At 48.1% G+C, this 24,072-nt stretch overlaps 1 protein-coding gene across 1 annotated transcript in view; it reads left to right on the top strand.

The window, feature by feature from the left end:
* Positions 1-851: 851 nt before the first annotated feature.
* Positions 852-24,072, top strand: part of KCNF1 (potassium voltage-gated channel, subfamily F, member 1) — a 39,198-nt gene continuing 15,977 nt past the window's right edge. Inside the window, exon 1 of the mRNA XM_010005562.1 lies at positions 852-929. Within this exon, the coding sequence (XP_010003864.1) occupies positions 852-929 (78 nt within the window). The remainder of the gene's footprint in view (positions 930-24,072) is intronic.

Below are 24,072 nucleotides of genomic sequence, written 5' to 3'. Positions count from 1 at the left end.
GGCCTGGTTCCCTGCTTTGGGGCTGGGTCCCCTGCTTTGGGGCTGGGATGCTTAAGGCTCGAGGACCCCCTCTGTTCGGTTTGGGGGTTGAAGCCCTGTCCATTTGGTTTGGTAACTCGGTTTCTTGGGCTTCGTTTACTGGATTACAGTTTCTTTTCTCCTTAGAGGGCTTTTCCCCCGCGAGGTCCTTTGTCAGCCACGGACCTCAACGGGGAGGGTTTGTCATTTGCGTTTCTGCTGATCTGTCCGGACTGTAAATAACTGAATAACAACTGACTCTGACTCGGGATTAAGCTCCCAGGATTGGATTTGTGAACGGCACCCTTTTGTTGATTTGTTTAGATAATAATAGTTATTGACTGCAGTAGTTATTAATTAAGTACATGGTACACCGACCAGTACAGACTGAATATTTTGAACATTGCATATGTTGCTCTAACACTGCAGCAGAGGGCAGGGAGCAGCGCCGCGGGGTCCCGGCTGGCAGGATCCTGCTGCCTCTGCCCGGGGTGCAGGGGCTGTGGGTGCTCACAGACTGCTACCGAGACCGAGGTTTAGTTTACGAACCAACCGGTTTGTTAAGGGTTAATGCAAACTGAGGGGCCAAGGTTCGGGTGTGTATCAGGGAAATAACTCCAAGGTACCATGTACGCAATGCAATGCACACTCTGAGGGAGAGGTGTGGCATCAGTGGAGTGAAAGGGAAGGATTTGAGGCTGGCAGGAAAGTTAGAGAGTGTGTGTGTGTGTGAGTGTGTGTGCGTGTGTGTATGAGTGTGTGCGTGTGTGTATGTGTGCGTGTGTGTGCTCGTGCGTGTGTGTGAGTCTGTGCGTGTGAGTGCGTGTGCGGACATGTGTGTGCGCGTGTGTGTGCGCGTGTGCCTGTGTGTGCGCATGAGTGTGTATGTGCGCGTGTTTGTGCGTTTGTGTGTGAGTGTGTGTGTATGTGTTTGTGCGTTTGTGTGCGCGTGTGAGTGTGCGTCTGTGCGCATCTCTGTGCGCATGTGTGTATGAGTGTGTATGTGCGTGTGTGTTTGTGTGCGTGTGAGTATGAGTGTGTGTGTGTGCATGCGTGTGAGTGTGTGTGCGCGTGTGTTTGTGTGTGTATGAGTGAGTATGTGCGTGTGCGCGCGCGCGTGTGTATGAGTGTGTGCGTGTGTGTGCGTTTGTGGTTGTGTGCGCGCGCGTGTAGCGTATGAGTGTGTGTGTGTGTTCCCCCCTCCGTAGCGCGGGCTCCTGGGATGCGGCTTCTTTTCCAGCCGGCAGGGCTGGGCAGCAGGTCCGTCTTTATTACCCAACTTGGGTAGTAAGCAAATCTTTCCTTGTTAAGTCGTGAACCTTTCAGACCCTGGGACAGCCATCGGCAACACTCACTGCTATGACAGATTTCCTACAGGTTGCTTTTCCTGTTCCCAGCTTCTCACATGATTCTGCCTCCTCCTGCTGAGAGCACACAGCAGCCTCCTTATTTTGGCAGGTGACAGAAGATGACACGAGGTGGGGACGTGAAGATTTATGGCACAGGCTCACCTGTGTCGGTAGCTTGGTGAGTGGGACGTGGCTGTGAGGTGGATGTGGCTTCAGATGCTGCGTTACCCTCACGGTGGCTGCTGGAGTGTGCGTTCCTGCTCGTAGCACATTCAGTGGTGCAGCTGTTGTAACTGGGGTTTTGAGTGAGGTGTAAGAAGGTGCAATGAAATAAGGGTCTGTGCTGGAAGGAAAGAAACTTGCAAGGGGTATGATACCTATAGAACTGGTCTGTTAAATTTAATAGAAAGATTGCAGTAGAATTAGGCCTTATGGAAACCCACTAGGGCTGGGGTGAATCTGTCTTGTTTACAGGACATTACCAGGTTGAAGTTCTGTTTTGTGAGATTCTGTTCTTGTGTGGTATCTTGTTCCTGCGTGTGGTGAGAACTTGTTCCTAGGAGAGCCACAGACCCCAGGTTCATTGTGAGAAGAGGCACCAACGTTTCCAACAGGTGTTGCTATTTACTCTGTCCCAGCCTGCCCAGCTCGTGGGACAGAGATTCTGGCAAAGCCCGTGATGCCCAGAGGCACAACCCGGACCTTTCACCTGACTCTGCCCGTGTTGGGAGCCGAGTGGGCAGGGTCTGCTGAAGGTCACTAGGAAAACATTCTTCCAACAGCCACAAAGGGGAACCAGAGACCATCCAGTCTCTGCTGGACGAGTTTCAGCCACCTACTGCACACCGAGGTAAAACTACAAACACTGTAATGAATTTTACTATGTTTTTACGTCTTCCTGAGAATCACAAGTGGGTCTGTGGAAGCTGAGCCCTGCCAGGTTTATGCACAGCTGTGGGAGCTGCTCCTCGTGCATCCCGCGCTGCCATCAAGGGTGCCTGCTTTCTGGAACTCCAGCTCCAGCCTCAGAGTTTGCTTCAGCCTGATTTTATGGTAACATAATCAGTGTAGCATGAAGTGACATTTATAATACTCCTGAGGTTTCCAGTAAAGTCTGGTTTGATTCAAGGTGACCTTCATTAGGAAACCAGTAGGCACTGGTCTGCTGAGTGCTGATCACTGTTGTTACCTGCCCGTTATCCGTGGATTTGATAGATTTATTCTGTTACCATAACACCTAGTTGCAGAAGGAACTCTCTAGCAGCCTGACTGTAGCTTCTTTCTCCTTTCTGTCTTGCTGATGTCAGCTAATTCCTAACTGCAAGGCTCCCAGTTCCTGGAGCTTGTTCTCTGTTTACATGCAAAAGGCCCAAGACTGCTCAGGTGAACATCAATGTGACCATGAAAGGGAACGTTCATTGGTCCTAATGAAGCACTATCTCATTAACAAATTACCGAACCATGTCCCAGGAATAAGGATGGCAGCAGTTAGGAGTGAATTACTAATATATTTTACCATTTCTTTAACAATTACAGCTCTATTTAGAACGAAGAGAATTACATTTCTGTTCAGTTTTAGAATGATAAATTACAGGATATTAAAAGAACCTTCACTGAATGCAAACAATAGAGAACTTAATTATTGCTCAGAGTGTCACTGTAGCATTGTGGAACAATTTGAAATGCAACTTGCCTGGCTAGATTTATTTTAAGTCTGACATTTTCAGCCCTAGCTTTCACTCTCTGGGTCTCTGTTTCACTCTGACAACACTTCAATCTATGTTCTAACAGTTCTGACATTAAAATAACTTCTTATTAATCTGAATTTTTTTCTCTCTTATATTGGGAAGAAGGATTTATCTGCAAATGCAGAGGGGTACATGAAATGTGTGACAAATTCAGACCAGCAGCAGCTGTAATTCCTACATCCTTTTTGTCTTAGAGCTGCCTGAACATTCCTGAAGAACCAGCCAGCAAGGAAAAACACTGCTTGAAAACAATGAAAACATGCTACATGTGAACTGATAAATTTCAGTAATGTTTTAGAACCCAAAACTCTTCATTTCAACTTTATTAATGCATAAGGATACCAGACTGCCATCTATGCTGCTAGACTGACACGTTCATTCTCACAGCTGATTTGAAGGGGTATAGTTTCTTCCACTGATCCCAAATGCAACCTCCTTTTCTTGGGAAATTTCTAAAAACTGTCCCTTGTTCTGATGTGGTACAGCTTGTGAGGGCTGGAACAGGGGCACCTGGGTTGGAAAGCCCCCCCTGCTCTGGGGCTGCTTCCTCTGGCAGAGCGGGAGGCAGCGGCAGCCGGGGCTGCGGAGCGGGCCTGTCCCTGCACCGCGGGCTCGGCGGGGCTCAGGCAGGGCCAGAAACCCTCCTGCCCCTCTCACAGGCTGCAGGTCACTTTCTGCTGCAGTCGGGATCTGCAGTGGCTGCTGTGGAGAAATGCTGTGGAGCTGCAGCTGAGGTTTGTGCCATTCAAAGCTGGCCAAGGTCACCCCCCTGAAGGAGAAGTTGCAGCAGCATCAGACCAAGAGGCTCAGGAGCTGCTGCTGTGTGGGGCAGGGCTGCTCCCCTCCATCAGCTAGAGAGGAGCTGCAGCTTCAGCCTTCACACAGCCCTGGCCTTTGGGTGGCTGCACTGCAGGGTGCCTTTCTTTTGTGAGGTGACACCACCCCAGCACGCACCTCTGAAAAGCTAGTTTGAGATCTGACTGGGTTGGTGTAACCAGGGGCAGGCTGTGACAGGGGGACAGATGCTGTGGGGCTGGACAGGACCTTCCTGAACTGGCTCTTCTCTGGAGGGCTCCAGATGCCCCTGTACCCTCGAGGGAGAGAACTCCTGACACAGAACATCTTTAGGCATATCTGCAACTTGCAGCACATGGTTCAGGCACCTGCCACTTGTCCTCTGCACTGACCACAGCCTGTGCTGGTGGTGCTGGGCACAGAGATGCCACTGGGACTGTTGTGACCCATGGGAGGTGCAGGGGCAGAGCTCGAGGCTCCTCCACCTGCTCTGCTGAGGGAGCATTTCACTTCTCCTGGCTGCCCTTTCAGGGACTTCTGCAACCTGCCTTTGGGCTTCAGGAAAAAAGGGAAAGACAGAAATTGCAGCTCTGATTTATCAAACATCCTCTTCTGAGGAGGCGACAGAGGAACATAATGTTCACAGTCCCTAAAAATCTGTAACCAGAAACTTTGCAAAGTGGCCTGAAGAGATTTCAATGCCACTTTAAAAGAGGGAAACACCTGCTGAGATTTAAATCACCTCTGATAGAGGAACACGTAGTACAAAGCACACATATAGGAAACAAATCAATCTTCTCTGCCCCATAGCAGGGACAAAACATTGTTGCCAGGTTTCTCAGGTTGTTTGCTGGCTGCAGCTAAATTCTGTGTTTTGGTCCATTAGGTACCATTCTTCTTCCCTTGCAAACCATGTCCAAGGCAGCTCCCCAGTGCCCCATGGCAGCAGCAGCACAGCTCTGGAGAAACACCATTCCAGTGGAGGGGAGGGGTGCTCCCAGTGCTGGTGGTCAGCCTTGCAGGTGGGGCAGGTCCCACCACAGGGCTGCTCTGAGGTGAGAACCTGCCCCACGTGCCCCTGCTGGAGGATGTGATGCCCCATCCCGGTGCTGCTGCGGGCGGGGGGGTCTGAGCTGCCTGCACGGCTCTGCTGGGAGGCACTTGTGGCACACAGACCTCCTCTGGCCCTGGGAAGTGTCTTCTCCTGGCTTTTTTTCTAGGTGGGAGTTACCAGAGGTACCTGGAGACATGAGCTGCATTTTGTCCTATTGCTCCTGAACCGTAGCGAGTGTACGAGGGGCAGTGGCCTTGAACTAGAGCAGGGGAGATTTACATTAGACTTTAGAAAGAAGTTCTTTACAATGAGGGTGGTGATGCACTGGAACAGGTTGCTCAGAGAGGTGGTGGAGGCCCCAACCCTGGGTACACTCAAGGCCAGGCTTGATGGGGCTCTGATCTAGGTGACAAGGTCCCTGTGCCCTGCGGGGCTGGAGGAGACGACCCGTGAAGGTCCCTTCCGACCCCACACATTCTGTGGTTCTATTAACTCTGTGAAATTAACTGTTCTCCAGTGAAGAAGCTGCAGCAGGAGGTTTTGGGGAACTTGTCTTACTACAAAAAGTCAGGGTTTGTTAATCTCCTGCCCTTTGATGTGACAATGGTAAGAGAATGTAAGGCTGCCTCTCTCTAACACCAAACACAGTACCTTCACAGAACAGCAAACAGGGATTGTTACCCCTATGATCCACTCATCTGCTTCACCAGACCCAGCTGCTGCTTTGGATTTTCACAGCCCTGCAGCTCCAGCTTCCTCCCATAGACATGGAGAGACAGGTCTTCCCTTGTCCTGCTGTCCCCCTCCTCCTGCTCTTCCTCCTGGTTACAGACATGGCTCATTTCTTTCACATGAGCCTTCGAGTCACCCAAGGTTCCATGCCCTTCTCCAAAGGGGAAATTGCAGGTTGGGTGGAGAATGGATGGAGAACAGCCTTGAGGAGAAGGACTTGGGAGTGTTGGTTGATGAGAAGCTCAGCACAGGCAGGCCATGTGAAAACCAAGAGTGTCCTGGAGTCTCCTGCATCAAAAGAAGCATGTCCAGCAGGTCAAGGGAAGTGATTCTGCCCCTCTTCATAAGACTCCCGTGCAGGGCTGGGTCCAGCCCTGGGGTCCCCAGCACAGGAAGGACACGGAGCTGTTGGAGGGAGTCCAGAGAGATGATCCAAGGGCTGGAGCAGCTCTGCTCTGGAGCCAGGCTGGGAGAGTTGGGGTGTTCAGCCTGGAGAAGAGAAGGCTCCAGGGAGACCTGAGAGCAGCTTCCAGTGCCTGAAGGGGCTCCAGGAAAGCTGGGGAGGGGCTTGGGACAAGGGCAGGGAGGGAGAGGACAAGGAGGGGAAGCGGTTTCAGACTGAAAGAGAGGAGATTTAGATTAGGTGGTAGGAACAAATGCCTCACTGTGAGGGTGGTGAGACCCTGGCCCAGGTTGCCCAGGGAAGCTGTGGCTGCCCCATCCCTGGCAGTGTTGAAGGGCAGGTTGGATGGGGCTTGGAACAGCCTGGGCTGGTGGGAGGTGTCCCTGCCCATGCAGGGTTGGGACTGGATGATCTTTAAGATCTTTCCAACCCAAACCATTCCATGATTCCAATGAGGATTATGTGGCTGGAGGGTCTTCCAGCCCTTCAACTTCTGACACCAGCAAATTACTCTGTGTGTTAAAGCAACACCTTTTTTCCCCAGGCTCCAGGCTGGGTTTGAGGAGAATATGGTTCAGTTCCCAATTTTATTCTGCTGCTCAATAAACAGGTTTCTTTTAAAGTGTAAAATAGGATGCTGTTTCCAAGATCTCATGAAATATTTATAAACTTTTTAGAACTCTATCGTAAGTAGCAAAGGTCTCAATTTGGAAAAACACAAAAGTTTCTGTAAAACAAATCTGAGCTTGGTAGCTGAATATTAAAATGCAGGGTGGGTGAATTAGTGACTAACTCATGCATAATAAAAGCAATATGCTTATGGGAGTAATTAGCTTATTGTTCTGATTCAGGGAATGTTTGCTTAATAGCCTAAATAGCTGCTCACTTTCCCAACCAGATAAAAATTAACATGCATGAAAGTGACATTCAGATAAAATAAATAATTTCAATAATAGAAATGCAGATTTTGTATTTCTATAGCTGGCCTGAAACTACTGACTTCTAACTTTCATGTGTGGGGGAAATATGTGGGTAATTTATTAGGGCTAAATAAGCTCCTTAGGTCACTTAAACCAGAAAAATGGTTTTAAAACCATTGGGCAGTGGCAAGAAGTAACCACTGAAGGCACCAGGTTATTAGTGAGGCCAAACTTTGCTGAAATGTTTAAGTGGGTGAAATTTCTGAGGGTGGGATGAGGAGTGAAGCATCACCCCCCCCAGGGCTCCTGATCAAAAGCAGAGGTAAAAGAGCTAAAACTAAGCTAAATTTGATTGTTTCCTTAAAAAACCCTCATCAGTAGCTTTTTATTGCATGTCAAGGCTAGAAATGTAAGTCACTCAGATGTGGAGTTGTCAATAATAGCAATTTGCATAGAAGTGAAGAGAGTTGTTGCATGCTGGATAAGATGGGACAAGAACTGTACAAATATGAACTTGCCACAAAACTCCCCTTTCATCCCCACCCTGCAGGCCAAGTTTAACTCCTGAAGTACCTGCTTGGTAAATCCTGAGCACATCAAAAGAATGTAGCTGGATATTCTACTTGAATGCTTGGAAGTGTTTGACCTCATATCTGTTCTTATGGGAACTGAGATTTCTTTGACATCAAGACACTTGTGTTAACACGTGGCCTGTGCAGGAACAAGGCCCTGTGGTTCTTATCTCACTGTAACTCCTGAGATAAAGATAGAAATCTTGTCTTGACTAGTGGTACCAGAGACCTGTGCCTTGTCTCTGCCAGGATTTTGTGCTGTGACAGGTCCTTTAAAATGCCTTAGTCATAAACCCCTTTTATTCTCTTGCAGTGAAGACACAGAAAGTTTACTTGTCATTCAAAGAAGGTCTTACAGGTCCCTTCTTTTTACTTTTCCTTCATTCAGAGTTGTATTCCTCTTTCTTTTCATTGCCTAGCACCTTTCTTTCTTGTTAAACTTCTTCTGAAACAGGCTGCTTATCAGTGACAAGGCATGTGGACACTATTCCAACTTGTGCCAGAAACTCAGGGAACAGCCATGTCCTGTTAGAAAGGTGACTTTCACTATATTATTTGCTGCTGAGTGACCAGGCCCTTTCTCCTGCAGAGCCCATGCACATTTTCCCTTTGGCAAATTCACTTTAAGTCCCCTTGGAATGTTGTCAGGGGCTTCTGTGGAAGAAGGGGGAGCTTCGGCAGGGCAGGCTCAAACACCCTCCAAAAGCTAAAATGCAGCCAAAGCAGCCAGGGAGCCTGATTCTGGGCTCAGCCCTGTCACTCCTTTGGCTTCAGGGCAGTTAGTCCCTCACTGAGCAAAGGGGAAAGGATCAGAGGTAAGCTTAGGGATATTCATTGATGGTGGCTGCTTTCCACGTGAGCCCAGCTGTACAGCACAGCAGGACGAGGGTCCTGCACTGCTTGAAGTGGCCCTGACACTCAGTGCTTCTCTCCCCCAGGGGCTGCCCTGGGTGCTGAACACCAAGGTGATGGTTTCCCTCTGCCCGCCTGGGCTTCGGGGTCTGCTCTGCTTCCAAAACCACAGGGAGGGTAGAAAAATATACATTTTGTCTTAAAGTCAGGGTGAGATGTTTTCCCTCTCTCAGACTGACACAACCTGCTAGATTTCAAAATTGAAAGACTTGAAAAAGGCCTCATTAACACAGCTGTAGATCAACATTAAAAACAAGGGGTTATTTTTAGCAGTGAGGCGCCCTTGTCTTTATTCATGTGTCACCTCACTGGAATATTAAACAGCAATTCACAATTCATGCATTTTGACATCTTGCTACTTTTATCTTCATTTTCTTGTCAAAGAAAACATCTTAAAATCTCCACATTAATATTGTGCTGGGTGTCCTTCAAAGTCACCCCTGTTTTTAAATGGATTGGTTAGTAGCAGTGAATGGCAACTGGCAGCATATTATTCACTCATTTTCCATTCCTCAGCATCCCAAACACCTGGTGACTGGAGTGAGTCTTTGCAATATGAAAAGCTGAGATTCCTGCCCATGGACCAGACCACCTGAAAAGGAATCCAAATTGCTCTGCACATCTCCAAACACAGAGGCTGTGGGCAGACGCAGAAGCTTCAGAAGTCACCCTGTGTCAATCGCTTTTGCTGCTGTGTTCTAAAACACTATGCAAACTCATCTAATGATTCCCACATCAGAAGAACAGCTGTTTGTTAACAAAATAAGGCTATTAGGTTAAATTCTGACCTTGGGGAGATATGTGTGAAACACTGCCAAGCTGCAGGTTTTGCACAGGTTATCAAGGTGGTGGGTTTTTTTAGCTCAAGGCATCACTGGACTCTTCAGCCAAATTGCTGCTCTGTGCATTTCTTTAGAAATGAGCCAGAGGAGGAACCCAACATGGGATCTGTTTTCTGTATTTTCACAAACTGGACACTGACTTCATGTAAGCCCTACACTGCAGTGTAAGAATCCAGTGTCTCAGAATCCCCACACTGGGTCAGACAACACTGTGGGGCAGGTAATCAAGGGCTTAGTGTTTGTTCTTCATTCCAGATATATAAACCAGTTAATGAAGCTGAAAGCTGTTATTAAACAGCTTTACAATTTAGGAATGAAGTATTTTAGAAGGAGGTTTAAATGAGATAAATAGGTATTTGAAAGCCTGCTCTGGGGCTAGACTTTACCAGTAGGTTTCAAGCAGTTCTTTCCATGGAGTTGTGGTGTAAACGCGCCTGCAAAGAGGGGGGAGAGGCTAGGGGCAGGTTTTGCCTGCCTAGTCTTGGTCTGCAGGTTAATCTGGAGCTCAGGCAATGCCCTGGGAGAGGGAAGAGTTGGAGATTTGTTTTCTCCAGGCATAGCTGTGCTTTGTGGAGGAGCACCACGGTACGGTGTGTGCTGGAGAGGGGGGGACCCTGCACTCCCTGGTCTGGTCCAGGAGCTGCAGCCCCCAAAAGACTCAGCAGGAAAGAGATGAAAATAGATGTGCTCAGGTGTCAGCTTCAAAGGCAGCAGACTTTGTTGTCCAGGACTCTCTGTCCAGTCATCTGTCCTGCCACAGCTCAATGCAGCCCGTGACACCAGCCCTTGGATCACTGTTGGCACCGGGTGTCCCAGCTGCTGCTGGCCAGGGGGAACCACGTGAAGCTGTGAACAAGCTGGTGCTGCTGACAAGGAGGTGCCATGAGGGTTGTGTTTGCATGGCCACGAGTTACAAGCATCAAAAATCACAGCTGCGGCTCCAAAATCAAGACATTTTATTTTAAAAAGCATGAGATGCTTTTCACATAGTCTGTTGCTATTTGTTTCATTAGCTTTTAGGTTTCCACCTTTAAGCTCAAATGTTGTTTGTATTTTAAAAGGTTTTTTTCCCCACAATTTTCTTTCAAAGTGCAAGCTGACATTGCTATGCAGTCTCTGTCCCTCTGAGAGACACTAAATCACAAGGTACATAGACTCAAAAGAGTCGTCATGGAGAGATTACTTACTTACTTACTTACTCTTCCCAAACAGATCAAACAGTTAATCTGAAAGGAAAACAGCATGTTTCTTTCCTCAAGATTTAGCTAGGAAGGTGAAGCTGATTTTATAAGAAAAATAGCATGAAATAACCAGACAATGCACTGTAAATCTTCTTGTCTTGCAGTTTGAAATAAGGATCCTACATATCCTAGGAATGCTCGTGAGAGGAGTCTCTTCTGTCTTCTCCCTGCACCCCCAGACTTAGCCCTGACCTTGTGCCCAGCTCCTTCCCCACGTAACTGCGACTGCCCGTGGCTTGACTCTGCCTCTGGCACCTTCTCAGCACTTCTGCAGTGGTGGCCAAGCAAGGCAAATGGCAGAAGGGTTTGAGGGAAAAGCACAGACCTGCAGGGATGGCATCTGCAGACATCATCAGTATTTTTCACAAATCACAGCGAAGAAAGAAACCCAGCTCTGCATCAGGAGGAGCATTTCATTTTGAATGCAATGGTTCTGTCACTCATGGAGCTACTTTTAGCTTTAGGGCTCAGTACTCTGCCAGTAAAACTGATGGGAATTTTGTCACTGCCAGAGAAGAGAGAAGGTTTCGGCCTTCCAGAGCAGCATAGTTAATTCTAGTGTGCAGCCTGGCTTCAATTTTTAATGAGAAAATGGGAACAAACAGAACAAGAAGTGATCCACAAGTCTCGGATCCTCAATAAAAGCCATGTAGTGGTAGAGCTAAAATTAATGCAATTTTTTACAATCTGGACAGGCAGATGAGACAGTTTGAGGAGCTTTTGCTACATCATAAACAACAGCCAAACTCATTTCTTCTTCCTGGTGGTTTGGACTTACTGGATGTCTGAGTTCTGGACTGATGGAGCACTGTTGCCCCGTGATGAGGACAGACAGATGTTGAATAGTTGTGCTGGGCTGATGTTGGTCTGCTAGAAATGCCATGACCTGCACGTCAGGCTCAGTGCAATTCTGAAGAGGCCTCGTTTGTCCTGAGACCTCATCCCCCTTGTCAACTTTAAGGTGTCCTAAACCTTGGAGAAAATACTCAGCACCTGAGTGATGCAAGTGAGGAAACCAAGCCAGGCTGCCTGCAAACAACAGCCTGACTCCAAACAAGCCTCCTAAACAGAGGGACTGAGACTTGTTCCTGCTTGGCAGCAGTCTTAGTCCTTGCCCTAATTATGAACAGGATTTCTAGAGCTGCTTAACTTGTACTGCAAAAAGTGATGATGACTTTTCCACCTCTGATGGTTACAGTCTTGGCCACGGTTTCTGCCGGGGATCAGAGATGGTGCCTGTGTTCTGTAGGACTGGCCAGAAAGCAGGAACAAGGGCTGCCCATTGCTGTGGTTTTACTTTAGCTTTATACATGGAAGTGAAAAGGGAAATTACTAAAGCTTGGGACACATGGGGTGTAATTCACAGCAGCAGGAATTCTCTCAGGGGCACACTGCCTCCTAGTTGCCCTTTGGGCTCCCTGTCCCACTGCCTCTTAAAACCTAATTCTCTCAGAGGCTGGGATCATGTATCTACAACAGGAAACCCTGAACGTGCTTCCAATAATTTATTGTTATCTCCTCTAGAGGATAAAGTATGAGATGGTTTCCATTTGTTTGTAAATTCTTCTTAAAGGGAGACACAAGCTAAACACTAGGAAAAACTTCCTGGGGGCTTGGCCAGGAGGACTGTGGTGGCCCCTCACTGGAGCTAAAGAAACTCATAGGACTAGTGTCTGTCAGCAGGGATTTGGGGGCAGCTCTTCCTCCTGTCACGTGGATGTGATGCTGTCAAGAGCTCTTCCAGCTCTGTTTTGTAGCAAGGCTCCGAGGTGGTGCAGCCAGTGCAGGCACCAGCTACCTGAGATGCTCCAAGGGTTCATGTCCTCAGCATGTGGCCTACAGGAGATACTGGAAGATCCTCCTGACAGGAGCAAGAATCACAAAAAGGGGGGACAGAACCTATGCAAAAGCTACAACCAGTGAAATTGGCTTTATTGGAAACCTCCCTAAACAGTGCAAACACACTTTCCAAACCATTGCTGCTTTTTTTGTTCCAGTAAATTAGTGTTAAATGTTTCCAGGGTGTTATAGCATCACCTCAAAATGGAGTGGAAAATGTTTAGAATTTGAAGCATTGTCTCCCAGATTTATGCTGTCAACAAACATCCTGATGGATAAAGTCAGGCAAGCAGTTCTGTGACTTATAGCAGGGGTTTCAACTCAATGCTGCCAGTCCAATAAAAGCTATAAAGAATGACAGTTATTAACCTATAAACACAGGAAAGCTGCTTTTGAAAACCAGCAGGTATGCTGGAATTTAGAAGAAACCCAACCAACAATGACACTTTAAAAAGTGCTTTATGCTGAGACTTTAATTCACCTTCTAAAAGGTGCACTTGCACATTTACTATTTTTACCAGGCATCCCTGGATGGGTAATGACACCTCTATCTGTGTGATGTGCAAAGAAGTGACACAAAGCCCTGTGGGAAAAGGTTCCCTCTGCTGGGGCACCCCCCTTCCAGGGCAGTAGCTGGAACACCCCAATGCTGTTTGGGGTATCCCAAAACAGTGGGTCTCCTAACCCTTCCTTCTGGCATGCAGAAAAGTCAGGCTGATGAAAGTGACTGATCATCACACTGGCTGGAAACATTTTTCCAAGTTACCTGCTAAAAAAAAGCAGTTATAAATGCAGCAGACTTGTTTACTCTCTGAGAAAAATCCCTACTTGTCTGTAGATTCGATGTTTTTCAATGAACTCTGAGATTTCCTGAGATCACTGCCTTAGCTATCTAAGACAGCTGTGTGAGAGGTGGGAAGCACAGGGTGACATTCTGGCTTCTGTGCTTGTCAACACCAATTCCACAGGAGTAAGAGAAACATTTAGACTATGGTAGAAACACAGGATTCATTGCTAGAGCAAACCAAGGTTTATATAACCCCTTTCCTGTTCCTAAGGGACCCGCATAGTGAGTCTGACCCTGCTCTTGTAGCAGTGAAGTCCCCTGCTGCTGGGACACCTCTGGGTCCTGAGCCCCAGGGTCAGTGGCAGCAACTGTTCGTGTGCCCAGCCTGGAGGAGAGAGAAGTGAATGGGGTCTGGGAGGGATCTCCTTCCCCTTACCCAAGCTTTGCAGTTCATTTGCTGTGCACAGCTCCTCCTGGCCCTCTGCTGACGTGCTGTGTGCTGCTTCTAGATGACTGCAAGTGCTGTGCCCACGCTCCTCTCTCCCAGAGCCTGCAGGAGCAGTTGAGCTCCAGCAGCTCCGGCTGGCAGGCACGGGGCTGGGGTTGGGATGGACACATGCTGGGTGGGACAGGCAGGACAGACCAGAGGAGACAGCAAAGCTGCTCCAGGCCTAAACAGGGGCTGCTGGGGAGAAAGCTGCTGAGAAAAATGCTGGTGTGCTTTTCAGAGCCAGGCCTGAAGGGCCATTGGGAGCAGCGGGCAGTGGCCACGAGATCACATGTGAGCTCCTGAAATGCAAAGGAGCACTAGACTCCATCAGCTGTTTCTCCTCCTAATGGCCATCATTTTTTGACCAACTGCTTGTCTTAAAAGGGAGAAAATAATTTTGGTGGGGGTTGTCAGCCACTCTCCTCCTGAAGAACTGCTCCCCATGGTTATTCCTTGGAGATTTTTCCCTTCCACATCCAATAACCAGTACCCAGAACTCAATATATTCACAAAAATAAAGATCCTCTTCCCAGATGGGAAAGGTCCTGATTTTTACTGTGATGCTTTTGAATCATCATGGCAACAACAGCCTGATTTGTGGCTTTTAACACTTTCCATGTTTCCACTTTGTGGCTCTCCACTGGGATGGACTGTGGCAGCTGCACTGATCCCCAGCCCCGGCTCCAGTGGTGGCCACGTTCACATGGGGATGTTGTCCTGGCACTGGGTCAGAAACAGGAGCTTAAAATATTTATTGTCTGGCACTTGCCGATTTCCTGTCCTCCCTGAGAGCTTCTGCTGGGGATGCATGGCCTCCAGGAGGGACTTGGCAACAGGCAATCAACAGGACTGACGGCACAGCAGGAGTTCAGCCCCCCTTTCATGGTCTGCAAACCCAGCCTGACTCACCTTGCCTCTCCACACACACCCAGCTCTGTAATGCTCCTTAGCATAATACCCTTCTCCTCGAGGATCTCAGGGTTACTCCTCAAGCTGCACCAGGGGGACGGTTGACATGACCTCTGGCAGGAACAGACAAGCAGGGTTATCAGCACTCAGTGCTCCTGTCCCCTTGCTGGGCTCGCTGTCCCTGCAGGGGCTTCCTCACCAGGGCAGAGGGGCCAGCAGCACCAGCTGACCCAAGTCACTGAGACCTGTGCTGTCCCCAGGCACCCACCTCCTCCCACTGACCACGAGGGCACCAGAGGTGTCTGCTCCTCTCTGAGGTACCCGGGCTTAGCATCTGCAGCCGGGGGGGATGAATCTGAGCCTGAACATCTGAGTCTCCATGAGACTGAGTGAAACCTGTGGGACAAAACTGCAGCACGTGCTGACTCTCTTGTGCCCCTCTCTTCTGCAGAGCAGAGGTTGTCCTGCTGCCCGAGGTCTGCAGGGCTTCCCAACAGGGCTCTTCCAGCAGCTGCTGAACTTGTCAGAGATGGCAAAGCCCAACCAATGTGACCTTGCTACAAAAACAGAGGGCTTATTTACATCCTGTTTGCATGAGGGTCATTCCAGGAAGGACTAAAGATGCGGTGCTGGGGAATAACCTCTTGCACATGAGGTATTTCAGCAGGCACAGGGACAGCAGTAAAATGGTCTTCTGTCTTCTCAGATCTGTTGAGTCTGTCCAAAAAAACCAGTGTATTGCTCAGAAATGGTGTTGGAGGTGCTTGATTTAATTGCTATGAAGATGCCCTTAATCAGTAAGGTTTCTGATGTCCTTATGAGGGCTGGGCAGAGGACTTCCTAAGCTAGTAAATAATTATGGGTTAGTCAGATTCTACATTAACATAAGAATACACAAGTGGAGGGATTTCCTCAAGCCACCAAATCCCTTCACCAACTACTGCAGAGGCCACAGCATGTCAGCCCATCTCCAAATGGGATGACCACACTCCACCTTGATGTGAGGCAGAGTCACTCCAGATGTGCCTGATGCTGCTGGGTGCTCCAGCCTGAGCAACACTGCCCTCCCTGAGGGCCTGGGGCCCCTTGGGGACCGATTCCAAGGCCAGAACAACCCCTCCCAGCAGCAGGAGTGCAAGCAGTCCTGCCACACTGCCATGTGCCTTCACCAGGACCCACAGCTGGGGGGCAGAGGATCTGCAGAGATGGAGAAGAGACTCCCCAGCAGCACAGCAAGGCCTGGTACACACAAATGGACAAGTGTGGGAGCTGTGACACTGGGAGGAAGGCTCTGCCTTTCCTGCTGTCCTGATTCTCTCAGGTGGCACAAATTCCATATGTAGGCTGTTCTTCTCTCCCTCCCTGCCAGCCTGGCAGCTGGGAACACGTGCCATCTGTGTGGATGAGGAGACACACACAGGCTGTTGGTGGCTCAAGGATGTACAAGGAAAATGTTGTGTATTCCTCACCAGCAGCTTCATCTGATGCTGTCCCTGAGAGGGCAGCCTGTATTCCTCCCTTCTTCTCTCCCCTAGGGATATTTCCTATGGCACATTCTCAACTGGAAGTACCTTTCATCTGCTACCTAACCACAGAAGGGTGGGTATTTCAGCTTCCACAGCAAAGAGCAAACAGCCACCAGATTTCCTAATACCTCGGTGACTACACAGACCAGTAAAGTAATGGAAATACAGCATCGAGTTGTAAGGGGCAAGCAGTTCAGTGCAGCTGTACTTAGCAAGACCTGGGGGGGTTGTGCATCAGGGAAGGCTGCTGAAAAGGGAAGGGAGATCCCTTTTTTAAATCAAGTGGTACCTGCCATGGCAATGCCACTGCCCAAGCACCTTGGAAAATGAAAGCCCTGTGTATTTGTAGAGAAATACATCAAATTTGAAGACACAGCTGAAATCCAGAAAAAAACCCAGATGGATTCAAGAACATGAAAAATAGAGAGCACCCTACACAGTGGCTGGAAAAGCATATTTAATCACTGAATCTCTAGTAAGAAAGGAGACAGGCAGGAAAAAAAACCCCAAGTTATTACCCAGCCAAGGGAAACAGGAAAAATTGTACTTACCAATGTACTGAAAATGAAAAATATACATGGACAGTCCTCCCCAAATGTGAAGCAGACAATAAAATTTGGGTCCTTAGAACTGTTAATTCCACTGTTCATTTAAAACTGAGAGAAGCCCTGGGAAGCTACAAAGGTAAAAACAGCAGATGCAAATGTTGCAATGTGTCAGACATTTGCTAATGAGGTTGCTGTCCACTGGTAACACAGCTTTGTCTGTTAGAACAGAAAAAGGGAAATCCAAAAGATCAGACATAAACATCACCTGGAATTTTCTAAGACAGAAGAGAGAGACACAGACCTGTGATTCAGTGCCCTTAACTGCATTAAAAAACCCAAGTGGTTTTCATCACCCTGCCTGCTGTGCTGCAAGGACACAAGCAGAGCCACGAGAGCCCTGATGAAATGCAGTCAGAAACATTACAAGCAGATGTAACTTTGCTGTGATTTTTACAATCCTGGAGACCTTCTTTTGCCCCAGCTAGGTTTTTGGTTTGTTCATTGTCTTTTGCTTGGTGTTTTGCTGTTCGTTTGTTTTTTAATCTCTCCAGCTTTGAGGAAATGTTTTCAAGGCAAGTCTGCCACTTTGCTCAGGAGTGAACCACCCGCCCATGCAAAGTGGTGCCAAACTCTTGCTCAAAACTTCATCTCTGGCTTCTGAACTTTCCAGGCAGCTCCAAACCGCCTTTCCTTTTACTAGAAAGGCTGTAATTACTGGGGGCAACCTGTGTTACGACATGAAAAGAAGCACTGCAACTACTGTGCTAATCATTAGATGTTCAGCTGAGTGATAAAACACTATAATCAAGCCCCACACGTCTCCTCCAACCACCCTTCGCACGCCCAAGTGCCAACATTTCAAAGCTCACGGTGCTTAGGAGGGCACAGCAGGGGCTGGTGGAGGGAATGGCTTTTTTTCTCACATGTTTGTCACAGGAGGAAGCTGGACAAGCAGGGTGTGCTCTGCTCCTCCCACCTGGCACACGCTCCCCTTGGAAAGAGCAGAGGTGGGAGCAGCTCCCTGGAGACCTGCCCGTTCTGTGCCTCAGCTGGGCAGGTGGAAGGATTTAAGCAATATTTGCTGGGTTTTAAGCACAAGTGAAAAAAAAAATAATAAAAAAAAAAAATCACGTTGCTTCTGCACAAAGGTGTGTAGCATTTGCCTGCTCTCACCAGTTGTGTAAACTCTGAGAATTTTTGGTATTTTCTAGTAAAATTGGAGGTGGGTTTCTTCCAGAGTTTCTAAAGCATAGGGGTCTGGCACAAAATCTAGCATTCTGTTATGTTTTCAGCAGAAGTCAAAAAATAAAGTGTTTTTTTTTTTAATTTTCACAAGACATTGTCACTGTCCAGAAGAACCAACAACCCCATAGGGGAACATGGTGGCCAGCTGTCAACCCAGGGAAAAAAGCACCATGTCAACTGGAGCCTGCCCTGAGGTGCAGCCTCTCGTGACCCCCGCGGGGGCAGCACCCCTCCCCTGCTCCTGCTGACCACACTGTTCCTGATGCAGGCCAGGATGCTGGTGGCCACTGGGCACACGGGGGCTCATGCTCTCAGCTGCTCCTTGTCAAACAGCAGATTGCAGAGTCACTGAGGTCCAGCTGATTGCAGCTGCCAAACCCTCTGAGAAAACAGACCTGTCTGGCACTATCAGGTTTTTAACATCCAGATAAACACAGTCCTAGTCTGCCAGGTCTAGGAGAGTGCAAATGCAGTACATGGGGAGTAATTAAAATCAAGATGTCAGATAATAGATCTTCCAGGTTTTTCTGATCATCTTTAGTGGCAAAAACCACTGAGGCAGACTGGTCTGCTGGAGGTGTTTCATAATAACAGGCACTCTGGTAATAGCTGTATGATGATCAAGGGAAAGTTTCATTGCACTTCTGTGTTGTGTCTAGTGCAATGAAACTGTTACTAGTATAGAATAATGTCTAGAAAAATCAGTTTACTAATACCAGCTATATCTATGACATTTGGACACGTTTTCCCAGTTTTATCTCTAAAACAAAAATGGAGACTCCTGGTACCAGCACAGACACAAGAGCTGAATCAGCTTCTGGATTTTGGAACCAAGATCACTCTGGCACCTGGTAGAGACAATATTTCCATTATATTTTTACTAGATAATAGCATAATAATGTTATTTCTCATTTCTGCATGACGTGTTTAAGCTAATGAGGTAAGCTTCCTCAGAGTTCAGAGGGAAAAATACCTATCTCTGGACTAGCTTAACTGCCTTCAGATGCATGTGTGCATCTTCAGTGTACCTGTCCCCCTGTGTGCGGGGTGTTTGGATGCCACTCAGCAGTGGGGATCTACTCAAGAGCCTTCAGAGGAGCCCAGAAGGTGGCTCTTCCCACCCTGTGCCGGACACAGCCTGGGCTGGGGGTCGGGGAGCTGCTTCAAGGAACTTGCTTTGGTTCCCCTTCATCTTTTTCCCAGGGAAACAGCACGCACAGTAAGTGGGAGGCAATTCCCTGTTTTCCTTGAAAGCGTGGACATTCTCTGAAGCCCTGTAGCTGAGCGGTGAGACAGAGCAGCTCGTTTCGGGGCGAGCCGGGAGCCTCCGTGTGACCCCAGCATCCGTGTGGGGGGATCTGTGCAGGATCCCGGCTGCCAGGCTCTCGTGTGTCCGTGTGTGTGAGGGCAGGGCTGCGAGCTGCTCTGCTCTGCCCTGCAGCCACCCACAGGGGGACGGCAGCTGGCGGGGAGGGTTACAAAATGGACCAGGCCATTTAGGAGACAAGATGGAAACCAGGCGGGTGAAATGCCATTTGTCACTTGTGCTTCACGTAGCAGAACAGCTAAGTCTTTTATGTTTTGGCTGAAGAGGAATAACAAGCACAAGGACCACTTTTTCCTCCTGGAGTTGGTCAGCGTTCCCTTGCCGCCGGGCCGGGCTGCCCGCTGGCCTCAGTTCCCCTTCCCGTCAGCAGCCGCGGGTGGGGAAGGGAACTGCAGCCCTGACAGCCAAGCACACACACCTTGGGGTGACCCCTCCGTCATACCTGCCCGTTTCTCATGAGAAAGGAAGACGGGAGCAGAGCTGCCCTTTAGAAGCAAGTCCCTCAGCAGCAGGGCACTGCTGCTGCTCACTGGCAGACCGAGAATACTCCTCATGCAATTTCTGGGGTCTCAGCTTTTTTCTCATGGACAGTAACCCATTCTTTATCCTCATTCCCATCCAGAAAAGGACACCATGAGGTTCTGCTGCCATTTGATAGAATCATAGAATCATAGAATCTTAGGGGCTGGAAGGGACCTCGAGAGATCATCTAGTCCAACCCCCCTGCCAGAGCAGGTCACCTAGAGTACATCACACAGGAACACATCCAGGTGGGTTTTGAATGTCTCCAGTGAGGGAGACTCCACAACCTCCCTGGGCAGTCTGTTCCAGTGCTCTGTCACTCTCACAGTAAAAAAATTTTTTCGGATATTCACCTTGAACCTCCTATGCTCCAATTTACACCCATTACCCCTTGTCCTATCACTGGTCATCACTGAGAAAAGCCTAACTCCGTCCCCCTGACACTCACCCCTTACATATTTGTAAACATTGCTGAGGTCACCCCTCAGTCTCCTTTTCTCCAAGCTAAAGAGACCCAGCTCCCTCAGCCTTTCCTCATAAGGGAGATGTTCCACTCCCTTCAGCATCTTCGTAGCTCTGCGCTGGACTCTTTCGAGCAGTTCCCTGTCCTTCTTGAACGGAGGGGCCCAGAACTGGACACAATACTCCAGATGTGGCATTTCAACAGTTCCTGGCCACAGGAGAGCTCTGCTCAGTACTTCTGCCCTGCTTGTTTCTCCCCCAGCTGTGCAGCACTGCCTGCCTGCCCTGCCGTGCCCGGAGCTGGGCACAGCGAGCTCGGCTGCACCAGCACGGCCAGCCCTTCGCACCATCTTCGTGCAAGGCAAAGACAATCCATGGAGAAACTTCAGCAGAACAGGCTCGGTGCTCCGCGTGTTTACATCTGTTTAAGGCAGGAGTAACTCAGGGGCAAAACCTGGCCCAATGCAATTAGGCTGAAGAACTTAAAAAGGTTTATGGGAAACTTCTAAAGCAAGCTCCTGAGGGCTTTGATTCTTTATGCCCTTTGTTCTGTTGCTCAGCTGATGTCTCATCCCAAACCCGCTGTGACGCTGATGCAGGAAGAAGCTGAAATTTCTCCAGGCAGTCCTCAGAGTGCAGTGGTGTGGGGAAGGGGAGAGCTTGGGGTGGGGAAGGGGAGAGCTTGGTGTGGGGAAAGGGAGAGTTTGGGGTGGGGAAGGGGAGAGTTTGGGGTGGGGAAGGGGAGAGCTTTGGTGATGACTGGGAAGCCTTTGTATCAACTAATCCCCTCAGGGCTCTTCCAGTGGAATCCCCTTTTCTGTCACTGTGACTAAAGGCCCACTTACCTTTTGATCCAGGCAGGTTCAAAGTTGCCTTCAGTCTTCTGAAGTTGTTCCAGTCTCCTGAAAAGGTTGTGGGTTTTTTAAAACTTATTTTTCTCCCTTTTTACACAGCATAAAATGAATGTGTGAGCACTACGATTCAGAGTTTCTGAAGTGCTGTTCACTGAGAAAAAATAAGATGCTGGATTGTTGCATCTGAGCTCCCTTTCTAGTGACTGAGAGACGCAGACGCTTCTGGAATGTGATTCATCTTAACCTAAAATTAGAGATCCTAAATAGGACAGCTGAACTGCAACCTAGATTACCTGTTGATCTGCTTCAAGTGCAAAGTGAGCCAAAGATGATGGGCTCGGATGTAGTTGTTGAGATTGTGAATGTCTAAGGCTGGGTGAGATGAATCCCACTCACAAATTTTGGCAAGTAGTGTATTTGCATTGGCTGAACAACCATTTTTAATAGCAGAATGGAGAATAAAGTATCCAGATCTTTCATTTGTGTTTGCTGCAGTGTTAGAGGATGTTTTGGTGAGGCAGTATTGCTTAGACTTTGTTCTTTTTGAACTTCCAAGTACAGCTCTCAGACCAGTTCACAGTGGGAAATATATTTGTTGAATTCCATCTGTATGTTCCAGGAAGATCATGGTTCTCTCTCATGTGTTTGGTTTTTCAGTCTAACTCACTGAATAATTTCTGCTGCTCTTTCTTAGTCTACTGTTTGCTCATGAAGTCATTTTGCACACTGAAAATTTCATGTTGTTTCCAGCAGACACAAAAGCATGCCTAGTTTTTCTGAATTAGGGTGACAGAAGAAAAAACATGCTTATTGTGATGAGCACAGATGGTGCTTTTAAATTGCAATAATAATTCACAGTTAATAGCTCACTCTCCATCTTAAGATGTGTGTATTTCCTAAACATTGCTTTGTCTTGCAGTTAGATCATGTGAATATTATCCTATCAGTTAAGCAGATTGTGCCACTTAATGCCAACAGCTTCAGTGTCCTGCCATAAATTCCACCCACTGCCCTTTTTCCTGTTGTCAGGGTGTCTGCACAGCCAAAAGGCTGTTTGCCCACATGGACTTTTGGACACAGTCATGTGCAGCCTGTTTAGAAATGCATGAACAAGGCAGCCACAAAGACTGTGCCTCTTATTTTTTAGAACTTAAATTATACAGTTCACATCCACATACCTAAGCAATGAAATCCAGCCTATCTAACTGCAGACATCAAATGTGCTACATTTTAAATACCAAAGCACACCAGTCATCCCAAAAAAGATCTGATATTTCCTATACAGTCAGTGGTGAGATGTGTTCAAAGGAAGATCCTGCCTGCCTGGATTTCTGGAGGCCTGATTCACTGAGCATCTGAAGTGCAGGCGCAGACAAGGTGTCTCAAGGAGGCTGGTGAATCCCACTGCAGGCACCTCTTTAGGAAGCAGTTCCCATGGAAGTTAATGGGAGACTGGGTGTCTTTGTAGGAATTAGCTTGAGAGTTCAACCCAAGTCCCAGTGGAAACTGTGGTGGAGCTGGAAAGGATCCATCAGGCTGCTTCTCAGGGCTACCCTCAGCTGCCAGACATTGGTATCTAGTGCCCGTGGAGACACCTGAGGATGGGCTGGTAGGAGTGACACACACCCAAGACCTTGGTCTTTCTAGACTGAACCAGGAGGAGTACCACTGGTCATCTCCCAGAACATTAGATGCCCTGATGCAGGAAACTGCACTAAGCTCTAAGTTTCAACTGCAGGATTTGAGAAGCCACAGACAAGCTATTGCTAGGCTGAAGTGCATGACAGCTTTATTAGCTAAACAATAGAGCAGAGCTTTTGCCTTTCCCTCTTGACCAAGTTATATTTATAATCAATATTTTCACACCCCCACTTCCTCAAACCTGTGGTGTTAATGATTTTAATAACCAAATATAGGAAAATATTTTTGCCTGTTCAATAATTCATTTCTTATAAAACCCCAACAAAGGCAGTTTCTTTCATACCAGACTTACTGGTGAATTTTCTTCCCCTTCTTCAGCTTTCTTCACTCTTCACTAGTACATCATAATCAGGTACCTTCTGTCTCTAACTTAATGAATAGTAAGCAGAGTATGTTTAAAATAGGAGCACCCCTTGGTTAAGCCAGAGGCCTGGGTGATCAGGATCTAGTTCTTCTCGTTACTTTCTTGTATGATCATGACTCCTTTACGATCATCTTTATCTGTATTTCAGTTGCTGGAAGTAGATAAATGTACGAGGAGAATGGCATGGAGAGCCCCCAGCTGACAGGGTAAGTCCAAGCTGTGCTGTGTGGTGCAGAGGCACCAGCTCCTGCAGCAGCTGCTCAGTGCTCAGGGAAGCAGCCTCAGCCCATTCACCAGCCCAGCTGCTCCACACCCAGCCTGCAGGGCTGAGGGTCCATGAGGAGATCCATCTCCAACCTGTTTGCACCCAACAGGTCTCCCTTCTCTTCCCTCTGCAGATGCAGCCTGGGTTTCTGGGGCTGCTAGCCCAGGCCATTCCCCAGGCTTGGTGCTTCCAGCCATGTCTCAGAGCTCAGGTACCAGCAAAAATTCTGTTCTTTTCCCAGCAGCCAGGCTGGGCTGCAAGCACTGAGCTCTTCCCACAGTGATAGAAGAGCTGAGGTAGCTCAGTGCCTTGCAGGATTAGACTCAGTTGCCTAAGCCAGAAGGATTTTTCTTCTACCTTCCCAGCCCTCTCTGGCTCTGTGGGTATCAACTATTATCTTTTAATAGTTTAAATAACATGATTGTTGTTCTTTAGCAAGGTAAGAAAATCCATAGTTCAGGCTGTCTCAGAATTGCCTGATAAAATGTTTGGAGAAAATTGCCACCCACATCCAGTGTTCCTTTGCATGGGAGCATTTCCAGCACTTGTACAGCATGAGAGAACATGTGTATTTACAAATGCAGGTGCTTGGGTTTAGACATAAATATACTAATGCAGATAGGAAGGTTGGATGGGGAATGGTTTAT

Source organism: Chaetura pelagica, unplaced genomic scaffold (genome assembly GCF_000747805.2).
Source record: "Chaetura pelagica isolate M959 unplaced genomic scaffold, ChaPel_1.0 scaffold589, whole genome shotgun sequence".
NCBI lineage: Eukaryota > Metazoa > Chordata > Aves > Apodiformes > Apodidae > Chaetura > Chaetura pelagica.
This window is presented reverse-complemented; position numbering and strand designations above follow the sequence as displayed.